Source organism: Mastigoproctus giganteus, chromosome 5 (genome assembly GCF_048544385.1).
Source record: "Mastigoproctus giganteus isolate SK-2022 chromosome 5, ASM4854438v1, whole genome shotgun sequence".
NCBI classification, from domain to species: Eukaryota; Metazoa; Arthropoda; class Arachnida; order Uropygi; family Thelyphonidae; genus Mastigoproctus; species Mastigoproctus giganteus.
Window position 1 is genome coordinate 236,445,905 of NC_143579.1, and position 19,502 is coordinate 236,465,406.

Sequence of the window (19,502 nt, forward strand, 5' to 3'; positions counted from 1 at the left end):
TACTACAAATTTTTTTTTTTTTTTTTTTTTTTTTTTCCTTCCTTCTCAGTCTTCTAAGTAAAACCCATTGCAAAAGGAATCAGATAAAAAGCTTGTTTAGTCTTTGAGCTATTCAAGTTCAAAGAATGTTTCAGACAGAGGAACATAAGCAAATTATCATATAGATGGATATGTTTACATTGGATTATATTTCAAAACAAACATCAGGTTCATCTTACCATTAGTTTCTGGAGAAAACTGGATTATGCAAATTTCAATAGCTTTTAACAGAAAGAAAAATATCAAAACTTTTGTTCTGTTTTGACAATATATTAGTACAGCAGTCAGCAACTTGCAACACTTGCATTGAAGGCCATGTGTGAGACTATTCTGAATGATACCTTAAGACAATTTCATTTAATCATCATAAGGCATTACCATGAAAATTGCTACAATGACAGGCAGGCATGCTTATGTTCCAATAGAAGTTAAAAGTTCAGCATATAAGTGCATTTCAAACACCTCTTATCATGTATTTATTCATTTTTGCAAGATTATTAATATCAGGTGATTTTCCACACACATAGCCCTGTTTATGTGCATTTCCATACACATACGAAAGTCTACATGTATGGAAATCACCCGATGTTAGCAATTTGCTTGAAATTAACAGAGTAAACTCAGCAAACCATCCCTAAATGGTTTCCAACTGTTGTCTATTATGTCATCATCAGTGTTCTACCAAGGGCAGGTCCAGGCATATACGTCAACAACTACTCTGTATCTCCCATGTCCACCATTCCCTGTCATAGTTTTCCCAAGTCTTCCTTTTGGCATCTTGCCATCAACTTTTCCCTTCATCACATCCTTCATTAATCTGTCAATTCACAATGCATATCCAATCCAATTTCTCCTCCCCCACACTATTTCAGTAAAATATATTTTAAAAAAATGTCAACATTCTCTAAAAAATTTCATTTACACTTAAAAGGTGCATACATTTTAAGGCTGTATATCATGTGCTAGTTCCAATAACAAATCAGCAAAAGTAGAATTTCAGAATATTATAAATATTATGAACTTATTCTAAAATTTTCTGAACAAAATGATTTCTTAAGAGTATGGTGACCCCACTCATAAAAGTCATCATAACCTAAAGTATTCTATTACTGTGTTTAAAGTTGAAGCATTTTCATTGTTATCTTTTTAATTCAAAATCAATAATTATCTATTATTAAGTTACAGATCAAAACTATTTTAAAATATTTCTATGGAGACTGTATGTTGTTATAATTCTACCTTGTATATTAAATGCTCTTTAAAGGCTGCTGGCATTATTGTGGAGCTGATTAAAACTAAAAAGATGGCAGGAAGAGCAGTTTTACTTGCTGGACCTCCAGGAACAGGCAAGGTAATATTTCTGTATGCATTAATTACTGTATAACTATCTGCACTAGGTAATATAGAAAGTACACTGGTGTGCAAAAATATGAAGCATTCAGGAACTTTCAGCTTTATCTTAGAAAAATATATTAAAAATTAATTAATCAAATGATTCTTTTATATTTAATTACATGTCTATTTTTTAGATTAATATTACTTCTCTTACTTATAAAAAAATTAACATAAGTTTCAAACCAAAGCATTTTATTGTTAGTGAAGGTTATTCGACTATTTACAGGAATCTTAATAATGACTGTAGTTTTTACCTTTAACACTGATAACACCACAAATTATCTTTTGGCAGAGAATTTAAGTTTTTCAGAAAGATTTATGAATGTTTTCCCATAAAAACTTGATCTTTTCTTATAATCTTTGAACTGAATATACTCTTGATTTCAGCAGCTTATGATCACTGGTTTACCAAAATATTTTTACATATTTTTATGATTTTTAAATGCTAAATAGTGTTTTTTGTTTTGTCATTGTGCCTTTTTCATTACCTTGTTAAAAAAAATAAAAGAAAGGACTATTGCTAAGCATCTTTGTTTTGCAGAAATGAAGGGTGTCAGAATTTTCTTAATCAAATAGTTTTCAATATTTAGGCAGCCTTAGAACATAATTGGTTAATGATTAATAAAAGAGAGACCATTTCAAATTCATGTTATTGCAATTTTGAAAAAGCTTCTAAATAACTCTTCTCTCTGTTAACTTTCTCCAGTGATGGTGACAGTGCTTGGGCACACGTGCTCTTTAGGAACAACTACAACTGTCAACCTAAAGTAGCTAATGTTGTTTTTAATCATCATCATCATCATCAGCCATTTTCAATACACTGCAGGATGAAGGCCTCTCCAGCAACTTTCCAGTTCCTTCTGTTTTGTGCCATGGCCATCCATTTACTACCCAAAAACTCATGAATTTCATCTATTCATCTCCGCCGTTGTCTTCCAGGTTTTCTTCTAGCTCCTCTTGGGTACCATTCTGTTATTTTCTTAGTCCATCTGTCATCATGTCTTCGAGCTATGTGTCCTGCCCAAGGCCATTTTAGTTCTTTAGTTTTGATAAGAATGTCCTTTACTTGAGTTTGCTGCCTAATCCATGTGTTTCTCTTCTTATCTAACAGTCTGATTCCCAATATAATTCGTTCCATTCTTCGCTGTGTAGTTCTCAGCTTCTCTTCCATTCTTTTGATGAGTGCCCAAGTTTAACTTCCATAAGTCATGGTGGGGAGTATACACTGGTTCATTATTTTACATTTCAGACAAACTGGGATATTGCTCTTCAGTATGTGACTATATTTCCTGAATGCTATCCATCCAAAATTTATTCTTCTCTTGACTTCCAGCCATTTGTCATTATTACAGCTAATAACTTGTCCCAGATAAGTATATGACTCACCTTTTCAATTACTGCTCCTTCAATCATTATGTCCCTTTCTGTCGCATACTTGTTCATCATTACTTTTGTTTTAGCCATATTCATCTTTAGTCCAAAATCCTTACTAACTCTGCATAACTGATTAAGATTTTCCTCTAATTCTTTGGGATCATGGCTTATGACCACAATGTCATCTGCAAATCGTAAATGGTTTAGGTACTCTCCATTCACATTGACTCCTTTCTGCGACCAATCTAATCTTCTGAAAGCTTCCTCAAGGGCAGCAGTAAACAGCTTCAGAGATATTGTGTCTCCTTGTCGAACTCCTTTCTCGATTTTAAATTTCCTGCTGTCTTTGTCTAGTCTAATAAAGGAGATAGCGTTCTCATATATTTTCTTAAAAATCATAATATATGGGGTATTTATGCCTTGTCTTTCCAGTGTCCGAAACATTGCCTTATGCTGTATGGAGTCAAATGCCTTTTCATAATCCACAAATGGGTTTTCTGCTCATCTAGGAGACTCTCAATTTCGGTGTACATTTCTTCAACCTCTTCATCATCATTGTGCGATGTTGGTGCATAAATCATTATAACCTTTAGCTTGTACCTCTTAGAAATCTTGAGTATTAGTCTTGACACCCTTGATGTACTTTTGAATTCCAAAATGTTGTTTTTTATATCTTTATGTACCAGAAACCCAACTCCACCTTCGCTCCTTTCACTGTTTCCATTGGTGTACAGCAGATTTCTACTTGATAAACATATAAGTGATTCATTTCTTCTTGTTTCAGCCAAACCGATGATATTCCAATTCACATTTTTCTAATTCCTTTTCCAGCTCTAATATCCTGTCTTCACCGATGAGTGATCTTACGTTGTAACAGACAAAGTTCAGTTTCCATGCCTGACAGCCTGGTTGTACCCAGAGATTTTTAGCACCCTCTGCTTCCACTCTGATCCTCTTGCTGCCTTAAGAGGGGGAGTGAAAGCCGCTGGGGACTGAGGGCCATTTATTTCACCGTGCTGTCATATGCTGGAGGGTTTGGTCTTTTCCTCTTCCCGCTGACCAGGCGTCTTGAAGAGAACCACTCTACACGTTCATTGCCACCTAAGTGACATAACAGGGCTTACCATCGAGAAGGTGTGCATGAGTGGATTTTAGGGAGGCAGGCCAACTGGACTTCTCCTAAATCTTCTGTAATAGAAAGATATTGGATCCATCAGTGTTTTAGACTGAGTGTCTGATAACACAGAATACCTGTTCCCCTCTAAGCCCCATTTTTTAATCAGATAACATTAAAAACTTGAGGAGCTAATATTGGCCTCACACAACTTTTCTATGAGGATTTAACCTCATATAACATAAGTTAAGTTTCCAGTTGGAAGTTTTCTTCCATTCACCACTTGACACAAGGTTGCAAAGAGGTCTATCTGCTGTCTGATGATGAACCATTATGTTATGGAATCAGCCACAGCATTGCCTCCAGTTTTTAATGGATAATGGATTTGTTTAGTGGGTGATGTTATCCAATTAAAAACAATATTAGTTACTTTATGATGGCTACATGGATAGTTGTATTCATTTCTACAGAGCATTTGCCTTTATGCTGTCATCATCAGAGAGACACGGTGTCCCTCGACAGTTGACTGTATAGAGGAATTCTATTTAGCTGTTTTTGGCATAATTGGTTCCTCTGTAAAGCACTCCCATACACAGATTTGAACTATACCACCCTTGAGACAATTTTTGAACTTTATTAATGGTTTCTTGTGCAATTTGCATTGTGCGAACATTCTGCTTTTTTTTTTTTTTTTTTTTTTAATTCAAGGTATGATATATAAACTAAAATTCCAATCGTAATGTTTAATAAAAGTGTTCTGTAGCAGTAATTGGAACTTTATTCCCAATTATTGCTATTCAGCACTGTTTGTTCTTGATTCACTGGCAGTATGTTACAGGGTATATGATTTTTCAGAAAACTGGAAATTGAAAAGCCTTTACCCTCACATTTCCTATGTGGAGTATTGTCTTCAGCTGTTGACGATACTCCACATAAAAATTTTCCCATGCTGTGTTGCACTTCTATCCATTTTTTCTTATTATTTTATATTACTTTATTTTATTTTTAAATTAAATGTATTGAAGTGATTATGTAGAATATACTTTTGGTAACTTCATTGTACCTGAGTTTCTGATTACCAAATTTTGACCAAGAGCCAAAAAAGATGAAAGAATAAATAAGATTTATGGAAAAAAAAGGAAGACACTAAACTGCGTAACAAATACAGCAAATTCTTGCTGCAGTTAAAGTTAAACTTGTCAAGGTGCAATTCTGCTCCTGTGTACCAAGCCACCTGATATTCAGAATAAAATAAAATACCTTCAGTTGTACATTTGCACTGCTGAAAGCAAATGTTGCCTAGTATTTCCTTATTTATATTTTATATTATTTTTATTTAGAATATTAGGCAACTTGGTGCATAAGAGCAGAGCAAAATAATACCTTGCCAAGTTTGACATTAACTGCAGCAGCAGGGATTTATTGTATTTGTTACATGGTTTAGTGTGTTTTAAAGATTTAAAATAAGACACTTATTTTAAATCATTAAAAATCTTTAAAATCTGTATCATACTGATTTCAACATGATAGTTTGGTCTCCCCCTCCCAGTGGTAGAATTTGATCTCTCATGGTCAAGTTTTTAACTCCTCCCAAACTTAAAAATGTAGGAATGAAGATGGATTCCAATATTGAAATCTGAAACTTTGCCAATTTATTTAGTTGTTGGGATTGTTTGGAGTATAGTTGTACCGATTGTCCTTTGCATACCAATAAATTTATTAAAATACTTCATGCGGAGAAGTGTCTTATTTTAAATATTTCTTACTTAATGCCATTACTTATTATTCTTAACTTATCATTACATACATATACAGTGGCGGACAAAAAAACTGCATTACCTTAAGAAAAGTAACATTTGTGAAACGTATAAGATATTGTTTGTTGCAAAGCAAAGGTATTGTGTCAGACAATGCTTCTATTGCATCAGACAGTAATTGCAAGATATTGCATCCGCCGTTTCTATAAATACGGCATTGGAAGGATATACACGCTCATCAGTATCCTGTTTTGCAAAGTGTAAGCATGGCTCCATATGTTCAGTTGACATCAAGAAAAAAAATTATTATGTAGAAAGTATGCACGCATAGAAAGCAAATACACGCTCATCAGTATCCTGTTTTGCAAGGTGTAAGCATGGCTCCATATGTTCAGTTGACACCAAGAAAAAAAAAGTGATTATGTAGAAAGTATGCACGCATAGAAAGCCCCATGCGTGCTAATGCTGATAAAATAGGCTGCTTAACTAAACCCTTTATGGATTATCCCGAGATATCTCGTTTTTAGTTTTAACTACACGGAACTACACGAAATATCTCGGGATACAATAATACCCAAAGCAAACAATAATACCTCCAAATTTACGATTGAAACGTATTTTCTTGGGAATATATTTGGCTAATTTTGCATTAGCCAGATAAATCCCCGAAAACTGGAAATTGAAAAGATAATTTCTCTGGATTTTCTTACAACTGGCAGCAGATGACTGGCTTTCATTTTACTTATATTTACTAATTGTACAGCAATGTCAGAAGAGTAGCACGCATTCCTATGTGCTGCCAGTAAGCAAAATAAAATTTGCCGTCTTAAATGCTGAATACCGAAAAGCAATAACCAATTAGAAAACAATATCGAAAAATATTTCGGCGCCCTCTTGAACTGCCACCAGTTAGCGATGCTTACCTCAACTATCCATTTGCAGCAGCCGTGTGTCAGAATGTAGTTAGTTCACAATTATCGCTTGTGTGTTCCACTTGATTTTTTAAATTTATTTATATAACGAGTAGGGAAGAGTGTTTTTCTGTTCCTTTCTTTTAGTTCAAGCGCTAATTTATTTTAAAAAATCTGTATAATTTGCTTACTTTTTTGGCATACATGAGATTACTTGGGATAGCCAAAATGGGTTAATTACTCCCATATATTTTCTACTAAAAAATTTATAAAAAACCACAAAAAACTATACAATGAGTATTAGCATGACGCATACTTTTAATCTGTAAAATAAAAAAAGTCAATTCGTTATTAGCATTAGCATTAGTAGAGGCATATGATGCAAGAAAGCAAGCTTATTTTACAGATTAAAATATGGGGTTACTGTTTCCCATATGTAGTACTTATATATCAACCAAAAAAAAAAAAAAACCACTCCCATTTCACCCCTCCATTCGTTCGAAATACCTGTCCAGCTGAGCCTTAAATTTATTTAGGCTATCAACTTCCACAACAAGGGATGGAAGCCTGTTCCACCAACCAACTACCCGCTGGCTAAAGCCAAATTTCCGTACACCTATCCTATATCTGTCTTTCCTCAATTTGAATTTATGCCCTCTCAGGTGATTATTCTGAGCAAGAGGAAGAATCCCATCAGCATTGAGCATGCTCAAACCATTCAAGGCTTTATACACCTCTATCAGATCACCTCACCGGTTCCTAGTCTCCAGACACTGTAATTTGCAAAACTTAAGCCTTTCTTCGTAAGAACAACCCTTTGTTCCATTCACTAATCTTGTTGCCCTTCTCTGTACTCGTTCCAGCAGCTCTACATCCTTCTTGAAATGAGGCCTCCAGACCTGTATACAGTACTCAAGGTGTGGCCTGACCATTGCCTTATACAAGGGAATAATCACCTCCTTATTCCTGCTAGAAAAATTCCTGTATATCATTGACAAGACACCATGAGCTACTCTTGCAGCCTGTCTGCACTGCTCAGAGAATTTCATATCTGCCTGCACAATTACCCCCAGGTCCTTTTTATTCTCTACCACTGTCAATGTAGTACCACAGAGTTGATATGTTGCTCTGGGGTTACTGTTTCCCATATGTAGTACTTTACATTTGTCGATGTTAAACTTCATTTGCCACCTCTCAGCCCATCTGCTCAACCTTTCCAGATCCAGTTGCAGCAGCATAGCATCAGTAGTGTCCTTAACAACCCTGCCAACCTTTGTATCGTCTGAAAACTTGGACATTAAGCTTGATATACCATCATCAATATCATTTATAAATACAGAAAACAATAATGGACACTCCACTAATAACGTTAGTCCACAATGAGCAGTGTCCATTGATTACCACTCTGTCTTCTCCCCCTCAACCATCCCTTTATCCATAGCAGCAATTTGCCTCCAATGCCACACTGCTCCAATTTGTGCAGCAGTCTTCCACGTGCAACAGTATCAAAAGCCTTTCTAAGATCCAAATATATAATATCAAAGAAGTTATTCCCTGCATCCAGTTCTTTTGTGATTGCATCATAGTAGCCAATCAAATTGGTCAGGCAAGACTTTCCCTTAACAAAACCATGCTGTGTCCGAGCTGTAACTGAAGTCTTGTCTAGATGATCCTGCAGTGCTTCTTTAACCAGCGCCTCCATTAATTTTCCTGGAACAGAAGTTAAACTAACAGGTCTATAATTACTTGTGTCAGCCTTTGATCCTCCTTTGTGAATTGGGGTCACATTTCCACATCTCCAGTCTATGGGTACCTCCCCTGAGTCCAAAGAAGCTCTCGTAATTATGGCTAAGGGTTTGCTTACTTCCTTTGCTCCCTCCTTTAATATAACTGGATAGATCCCATCCACCCTGAGTGCCTTTTTTATGTTTATCCTCAACAATTTCTCCTCCACTTTCCTCTCAGTTATTACAAAATCATCTAGCTCTCTGCCAGAGTTTACTTCACCTCTGGCATTCCCCTTCCTGAATAACTCTTCATGTGTGAATGTAGATGCAAAATACTCGTTTAGTTTGTTAGCCACCTGAGCAGGATCCTCAACTGTTGAACCATCAATATCCAGTGGACCAATCTGATTTATCCCTTTCCTTCTTGAGTTTAAATAGGTAAAGAACTCTTTCCTGTTTTTCTTTGCATCCTTTGCCAAGGATTTCTCATAATCTGCCTTTGCCTGCCTAATCTCCTTTGTGACTTGGTTACAGACCAGCTTATATCTATCATAGGCTTCCATGTCACCCATTAATTTATATGTATCCCATGCATTTTTCTTCTCTGCCATATGTCTCATTAGTTCATCTGGCATCCATTTAGGCCTAAACCTTGAACAATATTCTTTAGTTAGTATGTAAAGTCTAGTAGCTTCCAAGATAAGTTCTTTGAAAGCTTCCCATTTTGAATTTGCTGTTGGTAACATCATCAGTTGGTCCCACTGTATAGAATTTAAATACTGTCTCAGACCATCGTAGTCGCCTTTACAAAAGTAAAAACCCTTCCCTTTACCCCTGATGGTAGTTACCTCTTTGAGTAAATCCCACTTCAGCACACTGTGATCACTGCCACCTAGTGGTTCCTTTATCTGCAGATTCTTAATGCATGAAGAATCACTACTGATAATCAGATCAAGAGTATTACTCCCTCTAGTTGCCTCCCGAACATCCTGATGTAGAAAACAATCATCCAGTAAATCCACAAAAGCTTTGCTAGTGTGTGAGTGACCAACCCACAAATTCCAGTCAATATCTGGGAAATTAAAATCCCCCATTATAAGACTTTCTGATTTACTGGCCCACTCTATTTCCCTGTACAGTTTCTTATTATATTCATCAGAGTCATTAGGCCTATAGCACACTCGTACTCTCAATTTTGATCTCCCATGCTTATGTCACACCAAAGTGACTTGACACTGCACTGTCCAGCGATGTCAACTGGCTTCACTTCCTTGGATTTTATGTGTTTCTTAACTAATAATGTAACCCCTTCTCCCTTCCTATCCTTTCTGTACACATTGTACTCCCCAAATTCCAGTTCTGCATTTCTTATATCTGTGTGACACCACGTCTCTGATATCCCAACAATATCTGCCTTTGATGTTTTGAGCAATACCTCAAATTCATCAAATTTATTTACCAAACTCCTAGCATTGGTGTACATGCAAGTATACATGCACCTGTTCCTATTCTTAGCTACCCTAGCCGACCGGGCTAGCCGAGTGGGTAAAGTACCTGCCCGGCAACCCAAAGGTCGCGGGTTCGATTCCCGCCTCGGGCTTGGATCAAAGTACTGCAAAAACCTTGGGAGGTGCAATATGGCCACAGAAGCCGATGCGCCAACAACTACCAAATCAAAAAAAAAAAAAAAAAAAATCTTAGCTACCCTAACATTATCCATGTGTTTAGTTGTACCGCAATGACTCCCAGCAGTCTCTGAAATATCCTGCATCTTGTTTTCCAGGCTGCGGCTCATTCCAATAGAAGCAGTGCAAGAGTCACTTTCACCTGGCACATTTTCAGGGAAAAAATGTTCCGGGAAGGGATTAAACCAGTCACCAGTATCCTGGTGCTGAAATTAAAGCATGAAACCGGTGATGTGAAGAGAAGACCTGGATCAGGCCGTAAGAGAGTGACCACGCCTTCCCAAGATCGATATTTGAAACTTCATAATCGCCATGCTAAGGCTCCTGATCTAAAACTGGACTTTGAGATGGCCTCTGGTGTTGAAACAAGTGCACGAACTATCCAAAGATGGCTTTCAGAATGTGGTCTGCATGCCTATCAGCCCAAGAAGAAGAAGCCTTTGTTGACCCAACAAATGAGGAAGAAGCAACTTGCTTGGGCTAAAACATATGTTTCATGGACAAAAGAGCAATGGGACACCGCCATCTTTTCTGACGAATCGAAATTCAACCTGCATGGTTTGGATGGGAAGCAATATGTCAGAAGATAAAAATCAGAGGCATACCATCCTGCCTGCATAACACCAACTGTAAAGTTCCCCGCCGGTCAGATCGTCCGGGGATGCATAACAAGGAAAGAGATCTGGTGAATTAATGTATTAACAGAATGGTGAATGCAGAAATGTACATATACTGCTATCTTGGAGGAGTGCCTGAAACCCATTATTAGGGATCACCACGCAGATGTCCAAAACTGCATTTTTCAACAGGACTCAGCACCTTGCCACACAGTAAAATTGGTAAGTTTTATGATATTTAGATTTAATGATGGGTTTGTCTTCTTGTCTCACAAGGCTTAAAACATACTTACATCAATGTTTTCCCTCGTTTTTCTCCCTTAGTGCAGTCATACCTCAAAAATGCTGGCATTAGTGTTGGACTGGCTCTTCAACAGTCCAGATTTGAACCCTATTGAAAATTGCTGGTACATAATGTCATCTAAAATTGCTCAGAAGAAGCGAACAAGTAAGATTCAGCTGCAGGAAAGCATTGTAAGGGTGTGGTACCACGAAATTGGGCAACCGTATATCCAGAAGTTGATTAACTCTATGCCAGATCGTTGCAAGGCTGTAATTGCAGCTCGAGGAGGAACAACAAAATATTGAGGATTTATTTTGCTGATTTACAGTACGTAATACTATTATGTTAACTCAGAGGTTCCCGAACTTTCTCGGTTCACGGCACTCCTAGGCCAAAAGAAACACCTAACACAGTGGTTTTCGACCTTTTAATATAATACCTATATAATAATTTTATTCTTTATATAGAGGTACTAAATAAAGATCAATTACAGATCACCACAAAATTAAAAAGATACGGTACAATGGATACTGTACACCTTTTTATAATGAACTAAATGTATACATTTCAAAAAATAAATAATAATAATAATAATAACTTTAAGTAACTTAAACCGAAATTACACGGCACCCCAAGAATGTTGTTGCGGCACCCTAGTTGAAAACCACTACGTGAACTTGTAAATGCAATAAAATGTATGTTTGGTTGTTATGATTGCCATTTGCAGATTTCTCATATTTCCATTAATTATGCATTTTACCCTTAGGGAAAATGCATTAATTATGCATTTTACCCTTAGGGAAAATGCATTAATTATGCATTTTCCCTAAGGCAATTAGATATATCAGGTGCAGTCTTTTTATTGGATTTCATATATATATATATATATATATATATATATATCATATCTAACAAATGCATTTCGAACATTTCTGCAACCCACAATGCAGCGCAAAACACATTATTTGCCAAATTCACATGTGATGCAGTTTTTTGTCTGCCGCTGTATATACGGACATTCTAGTGGCCCCATGGTCTGTGAAGCATTATTCATAGTCCGTCTGTGACTCTCTTTTTGCAATGCATTATTTGAGGTACTTGTTGCATTATGTACTATTTATTGTTTTTGTTCTTTGTGATATGACAGAAGTCTTTAAACCTTTGGGCCAGTGTGTGTGTGCATTTTTTTTTTTTGTGTGAGTTCATTATTTAATGGTTGAAGTCAGTAACAGCTTTTACACTCCTGTTAATACCTGGCCTCTTCCATCTAGAGAATAAATAGATATTTATTTTATTATTTATTATTATTGACTGAATTTAAGACATGGATTTTAGCTGTGATTTGTTTTTAGAAAGTTTTATTGTTGAACAGTGATTAACTTTATGGGTGCTGATATTGTATATTCAACTTTATACTTTCAGACAGCTGTTGCATTGGCCATTGCCCAAGAACTTGGTACAAAAGTACCGTTTTGTCCAATGATTGGTAGTGAAGTATATTCTTCTGAGGTGAAAAAGACTGAAGTGTTGATGGAAAATTTTAGACGAGCAATAGGACTTAGAATTAAAGAAAATAAAGAAGTTTATGAAGGAGAAGTTACAGAACTAACACCTTGTGAAACAGAAAATCCAGTGGGAGGTATGATGTTTCTTTTATATTGTTGTTTGGCTTTACAAATGGAGTTTGAAAAATTCATGGCCAGAGTATGAAAGGGAAGAGGCACAGTGTTAATACCTAATGTATAACATTTCAAATAGTAACCCACCAAATTTCATGCAGTTTCAATAATGTACAGTGGATTCTGGTTATTTGGGCCATCGGTTAATCAGAGCAGCTGTTTATTTAGGGAAAATCTTAAAAAACAGAACCCAATAAAGAAAATAGCCAGGGTTTACTTCGCTTAATTGGGACAACATGCCGTTTAATTGGAGCAGGAGACCGCAGCACTGGAGATTACCCTACAATTGTCTCCGACCGTACCACGTGGTTCGGTTGGATTTCTGGAGGTCACAACTATAAAACAATAAAAACAATTAGCAGTCACCTGTTTATTGGGCTTTTCTGTTAGTGTAATCTATCATAAACGGATAGTAAACTCGATCTTATTGAATTTACGATAATACCGGAAACTGCAGTTCTGTAGGTTATTATGGGGAAATGTGTTTACACTTCTACTCCATTCTCACTTGCACGTATAGTGTTACTTGAAATCTTGTGTGTGCTGTGTTCTTTGTTATTGATTGTTTATTTTTTTACTGTTTTAAATTTTAACCCTCACCCACAAATGTCAGTGAACAGAAATGTCAACTAGTTAATATGTACATATTAATTATTCCGATTATCATGTATATTCTTCCGATTTTCACATATCATTTAATTTTTTAATTGGTAAGGTAGTAAAGGGTAAATTTGTGCTTAATATTTCTTTACTTATATAGCCTGTGGGTAATATTCCTCCTATTTTCGCTAATTAGAATTGCTGTTTAATAGAATTAAAATTCAATTCACAAACGTGATTACAATGACCGGCGCTTACTACACATTGTATAGTGAATGGTATTTTACTATGGTGACTCCATCGTAACGTGATTTGATTGTATAGTGAACCAATTGTAAAGTGGGGGTTGTCCGTTGTATTTTTAACTTTTTTATGTGAAACTTCGGATAATTGGAGTAGCCGCTTAATTGGGCCAAAATGCACTAGTCCCGATGTGTTCCAAGTAACCGGAATCAACTGTATTTTTTAATTACAAGTCTTGAAGTCAACAAAGTTGTGTGAATGAGGAAAGATGGACAAAATCAGTTACTGTGCAATCATCCAATATTTGAAGTCAACAAAGTTGTGTGAATGAGGAAAGATGGGCAAAACCAGTTACTGTGCAATCATCCAATATTTGAAGATGAAAGCGACTAATGGCAGAAGCAATTCATGAGGATGTGATTGCAGGAGTAGGAGAGGATGTCCCCTTCCTATTTCATGGTTAGGAGGTGGGCGGCAAAATTTAAACAAGGGAGGGAGATGCTATGAGACCTGCAGCATCCATCACTCCAGAAGTTGTTGACCCTGTTCATGCTCTGGTGGTGAGATTGACAAGTGACAGTTTGGTACATTACCAGTAGCTTGGACATCTCATCTGAATGTGTGTAACATAATAACAGAGGTTCTCGCTATGAAAAAGTCAGCATGATGGGTCCAAAAGTTGTTGACACGAATGTTGTCGGGTCAAGCGAACATTTGCAAGTAGATCTAGCAAATTCCCTTACAATGTTTGTGACCCTGGATGGACGTGGCCCCATCATTTTCAGAAAAACAAAGTAGCAGTCAAATAGTGGAGACACAGCCCTCTCCCCCCTCCCTCCAAAGAAAGCCAAGTTGATTCCTTCTGCTGGCAAGGTGATGGCATCAGTTTTTTGGGATGCTGATGGAGTGTTACTAATGGATTACCTTCAAAAGGGCCAGACAGTCACAGGTGCATATTACATGGACCTTGTGAGGTGTTTTCATAAAAAAATCAAAGACAAATAATGAGGAAAACTGAGCAGAGAAGCTTTGTTCCACCAGAACAATCAGCCTGCTCACAACTCTGTCATTGCCATGGCTGCACTGCATGAGCCAGTCTTGAAATCTTGGACTATTCCCTGTATTCATTAGCTCTAGCATCATCGGACTTTTACCTCTTTCCTAATTGAAAAAAATATCTGGGTGACATTCATTTTCCCACTGGCAATGATGTCATTGCTGCAGTGGTGCACTCCTAGAAGCCCAAAAGAAAATGTCTTCATAACTGGAATCAGTGCATTGTTGGCAGAAGTGTATTGACTTCAAAGGAGACTTTGTTGAAAAGTAACATGTTACCAGACTCCTGAAATAAATCCTTCATACTCAGGCCATGAACTTTTCAAAGTATATGTATCCCTCCTTTTATATATATATATATATATCGAAATGCAGCGATTCTCTGACCATTATTGGCCTTGTGGTCCTCTGTTAAATGGGGAATTAATGGTCAGTCTATTTTGGTTTATTTTTGTTTTATTTTATTGTAATTGGTTTACATTTCTGTTGGTGATATTTCATATAAATTTGGACCTGGTGCCCGTCAGAGGGGGTGCCATTAAATTTCTATTTAATTGGCATTCAAAATTTAATTATTATTTTAATATCTTTGTATTTTAGCATTAGTAGAGACATATGATGCAAGAAAGCAAGCTTATGCAGCATCAGCCAAAAAAAAAAAAAAAAAACCACTCCCATTTCACCCCTCCATTCGTTCAAAATACCTGTCCAGCTGGGCCTTAAATTTATTTAGGCTATCAACTTCCACAACAAGGGATGGAAGTCTGTTCCACCAACCAACTACTTGCTGGCTAAAGGCAAATTTCCGCAAATCTATCCTACGTCTGTCTTTCCTCAATTTGAATTTATGCCCTCTCAGGTGATTATTCTGAGCAAGAGGAAGAATCCCATCGGCATTGAGCATGCTCAAACCATTCAAGGCTTTATACACCTCTATCAGATCACCTCGCCGGTGCCTAGTCTCCAGACACTGTAATTTGCAAAACTTAAGCCTTTCTTTGTAAGAGCAACCCTTCGTTCCATTCATTAATCTTGTTGCCCTTCTCTGAACTTGTTCCAACAGCTCTACATCCTTCTTAAAGTGATTTTGGAGATTTTCTGCTGCAATATTTTTACTCTTGTTTCCCTTCTCTGCCCTCCCTGTTGGTTCGATTGTTATGTTTAATTTTGACTATTTTGACTCTTCTGTCTTGCCATGCTACCGACATTATTTTTTAATCCTCATTCTAATTTATTTTTATATTTCAAGCATCATGTAGAGCAGGGGTGACCAACAAGTCGATCGCGGCTTTAATTTCGGTCGATCACGACGAATTTTAAATATATATATAAAATAGATTAGTCAAATCTAAATGCAAAAAAATAGCAAGGGCTTAATTTTTCAGTACTCACCTTGATCGATCTGCAATTGTTATGGTTTGAATGGCAAGAGGTGACTAGCTTTAAGGTGATTGGTTCTTAAATTAAGGGGTTGGTAAATAGTAATTATGATGGAAACGGGATTAAGATATGCGCAATGAAGTAGAAGTGCACTAACTCCATCCTTGGTTGTCATTAAATTGGGTTAAATTGGGAATCTATAAATTATCCACCATTTAGAGATTCCCAGTTTAACGACAACCAAGGACGGAGTTAGTGCACTTCTACTTCATTGCGCATATCTTAATCCCGTTTCCATCATAATTACTATTTACCCACCCCTTAATTTAAGAACCAATCACCTTAAAGCTAGTCACCTCTTGCCATTCAAACCATAACAATTGCAGATCGATCAAGGTGAGTACAGTCAGTCCTCATATAGCACGATAGTTGTGTTCCTAGAAACCCTTGTGCAATGCAAAATCGTGCAATATAAACAACAGGCCCTATGGGAAAAATGGTGTTAGGTGCTGACCACCCAAGATTGAACACACATTTGTAACCAAAACATTACCAAACACAATAAATAATCGTAATAAAATACTTACGCATTTTATTACGACTATTACGCAATAAAATATTGCTAATGCTTTTGCTTCTATCGTAAGCAAACTTGTTTTTTGTTTGATTTTCTATCAAACAAAAATCAAACAGATGACAGCCGTTCCATCTCTTCCAATTCTTTGTGTCTTAATCTAATGGATTTTAATTACACTGAGTTGTTCCTGCTATGAAAGTTGTTTTTATTTTCTCTGCATTCTTTGTAATTCTCGGCGTTGCCTCATTTAGGCCTGTAGCACGTGCAATATCACATGGTCTTTCATTTCGCTCAAAGCGTTTCACAATTTCATATTTTTTCTCTATCGACAGAGGCGAACTGGCCATAAGCCTTACCGGGGAAACGCCGGTGGGCCAGAGGCCGGAGTGATTTTGGCCATAAACCATAGTATGAGGTCACTATAAATTTTCCCGGGTAAGAATTTTTGACCCAGTCCGCCTCTGTTTATTGATATTGCTTTTCTTTTTCTCTCTGAATCTGCAGTGTCTTCACCAGGATGCTTCCTTTTCACACCTTTTAATTAAGTATTTTACTCATTTTTAGGGAATAAAGCACAATTACAAAACAAGGCGGTAAGCTTGATACACATAAACAAAGCTGCGCATGTGTAGCAACTGAATAAACAACACTGTAAAGGCAGAGATACACTATTAACACCTCACATTTTACTAAAGCACATTTCTAGGGGTTACTACCATAAAACAATAAAAACTATTTCCAGTTGCGTTTCTGCTAGTGGAATCTGTTATAAACTGGTAGTAAACTCGATCTAATTGCATTTGCGATTATACCTATAGCTGGAATTGTGTTGGTTTTTACGTTATTATGGTGAAATGTGTTTCCCCTTCACTGATATAAAAAACAAATACATTTTCAGAATCTTCTCTTCATTCCTATCGTGTTGTATTCGGTTGGGGTGATTCTGCATTCGACTGCCATTTCTTGTAAACACAAAGGCGAATTGTGCATAAGCGAATTCGGTTCGTGTTATATAAGATATCGTTCCCCTATTTATAAATCGCATATGATTGAATTCATGTAAACACGTGTTATACGAGGACTGACTGTACTGAAAAATTAAGCCCTTGCTATTTTTTGAATTTAGTCCAATAAAACAGTACTTTAAGACATACTATAACTTCTAAGTGTCAAATCTAAACGTTATTATTATGTGCCCCACTGCATACACTTATTAAAATCTGTTGAATCATATGGCTATGTTTGTCGTTGCACAGCCGCTAGGCTTGTCTAGTGAAAATTCGCACAGTTACATTGTGGACAGCATAGTGTATGCATCGAATTCTCATTTAGCTTACTTAATATTAATAACTGGACAGTATTTATACGTTAATTTAATACCCTTTGATTTAAAATGAATACTACGAAAAAGAGTAAAAAGCATCATTTTCATCAAAGAGTAAAACGTATCATTTAATGATAAAAGAAACATGTTGTTTGATTTGCAGTGTTTCCGTGGCTATACCCAAAAAAGGAAATTTGGAAAGGCACTTCAACACACTCCATGGTAAACTCCAATCGGATTTTCCGCCTAATAGTGACCTTAGAAATAATAAATTAAAATAACTTAAATCCAGATTATTTGCACAACACAATTTATTAGTGACACCTAATTTACAATCTAAAGCAGTAACTGTAGCATCATTTCAAGTGAGTCATCTTCTTGCAAAAAAAATGCAAACCATTTTCTGATGGTCAGTTCATCAAAGACGCATTTTTAGAAATAACAGATTCCCTTTTCGAAAATTTTAAGAACAAAAATGAAATTAAAAGTGCTCTTCAAGAAATGCAATTATCTAGAAATACTGTGATGCGACACATCGAAAAAATGAGTAAAAATGAGGGCGAACATTTGCTTGCTGATATTGCTAATTGTGTGTCCTTTTATACGTTACAACTGGATGAATGTACAGATGTCAATGATACAGCTCAATTGCTCGTTTTCATTTGTATGGCTTTCGATGATTCTGCCACTAGAGAAGAACTGCTGGGTATGGTTTCGTTAAAAGAAAGAACTAGAGGTCTTGATATATTTAACGAATTCAAAAATTTTATTGAAAAAAATTAAATTACCGCTATTTAAGCTCATATCAATAATAACAGATGGAACTAAAGCAGTGACAGCAGTGACTTAACGGATTCATCACATTGTGCCAAAAGGATGATGAATTCCTAGATTTTTAGAGTTCCCACTGTATCATCTGCCAACAAGTGTTAGCCAGAAAAAGAATGAATATTAAAAGTGTTATAGACATAGCTTTCAAAATCATGAATTCCATCAGAAGACAATCTCTTCAAAGGAGACTTTTCAAAATGCAACTCGATGAAAATGAACCAGATATGATATTACACACAGATGTGAGGTGGCTGAGTTGGAGTAAGTTTCTACAGAGAATTTGAAATTTGCAGAATGAAATTAAAAAATTTGTTGATCAAAGGGGAGATGATTATCAGCAGCTACAAGATACAGAGTGGTTGTGTGATCTGGCTTTTTTGTCAGATTTTACCAGTAAATTAAGTGATCCAAATTTGGAATTACAAGGAAAAAATAAAAATGTGGGTGACATGATTAGTAGTATTTCTAAATATAAATATAAATTTTTGGCAATGGCTAAGGATCTCAAAGAAAAATAATCATATCATTTTGCAAATATGGAAGGTCATTTGCAAAAATATCCTGTTTTTGAATTTAATAGTGAAAAATGTTTCTGAAATTGAGAAAGTTGTGGATGATTTTAAAACCAGATTCAGAAATTTTAAAACAACTGAAGTTCAATATATTTCTTATCCAGAAATTGCAGAAAAAATTGCCGAGATTTTTCACATGGAGAAAATATTGCTTGAAAATGAAATTATTACATTGCGAAACAATATCTTCCTAAAAGCCAGATGCAACTCGATGCATCACACAACCACTCTGTATCTTGTAGCTGCTGATAATCATCTCCCCTTTGATCAACAAATTTTTTAATTTCATTCTGCAAATTTCAAATTCTCTGTAGAAACTTACTCCGACTCGGCCACCT

At 36.2% G+C, this 19,502-nt stretch overlaps 1 protein-coding gene across 1 annotated transcript in view; it reads left to right on the top strand.

The window, feature by feature from the left end:
• Positions 1 to 19,502, top strand: part of pont (RuvB-like helicase pontin) — a 90,935-nt gene that overhangs the window by 20,313 nt on the left and 51,120 nt on the right. Inside the window, 2 exon segments of the mRNA XM_090373824.1 lie at positions 1,304 to 1,390; positions 12,325 to 12,541. Of these exon segments, the coding sequence (XP_090229950.1) occupies positions 1,304 to 1,390; positions 12,325 to 12,541 (304 nt within the window).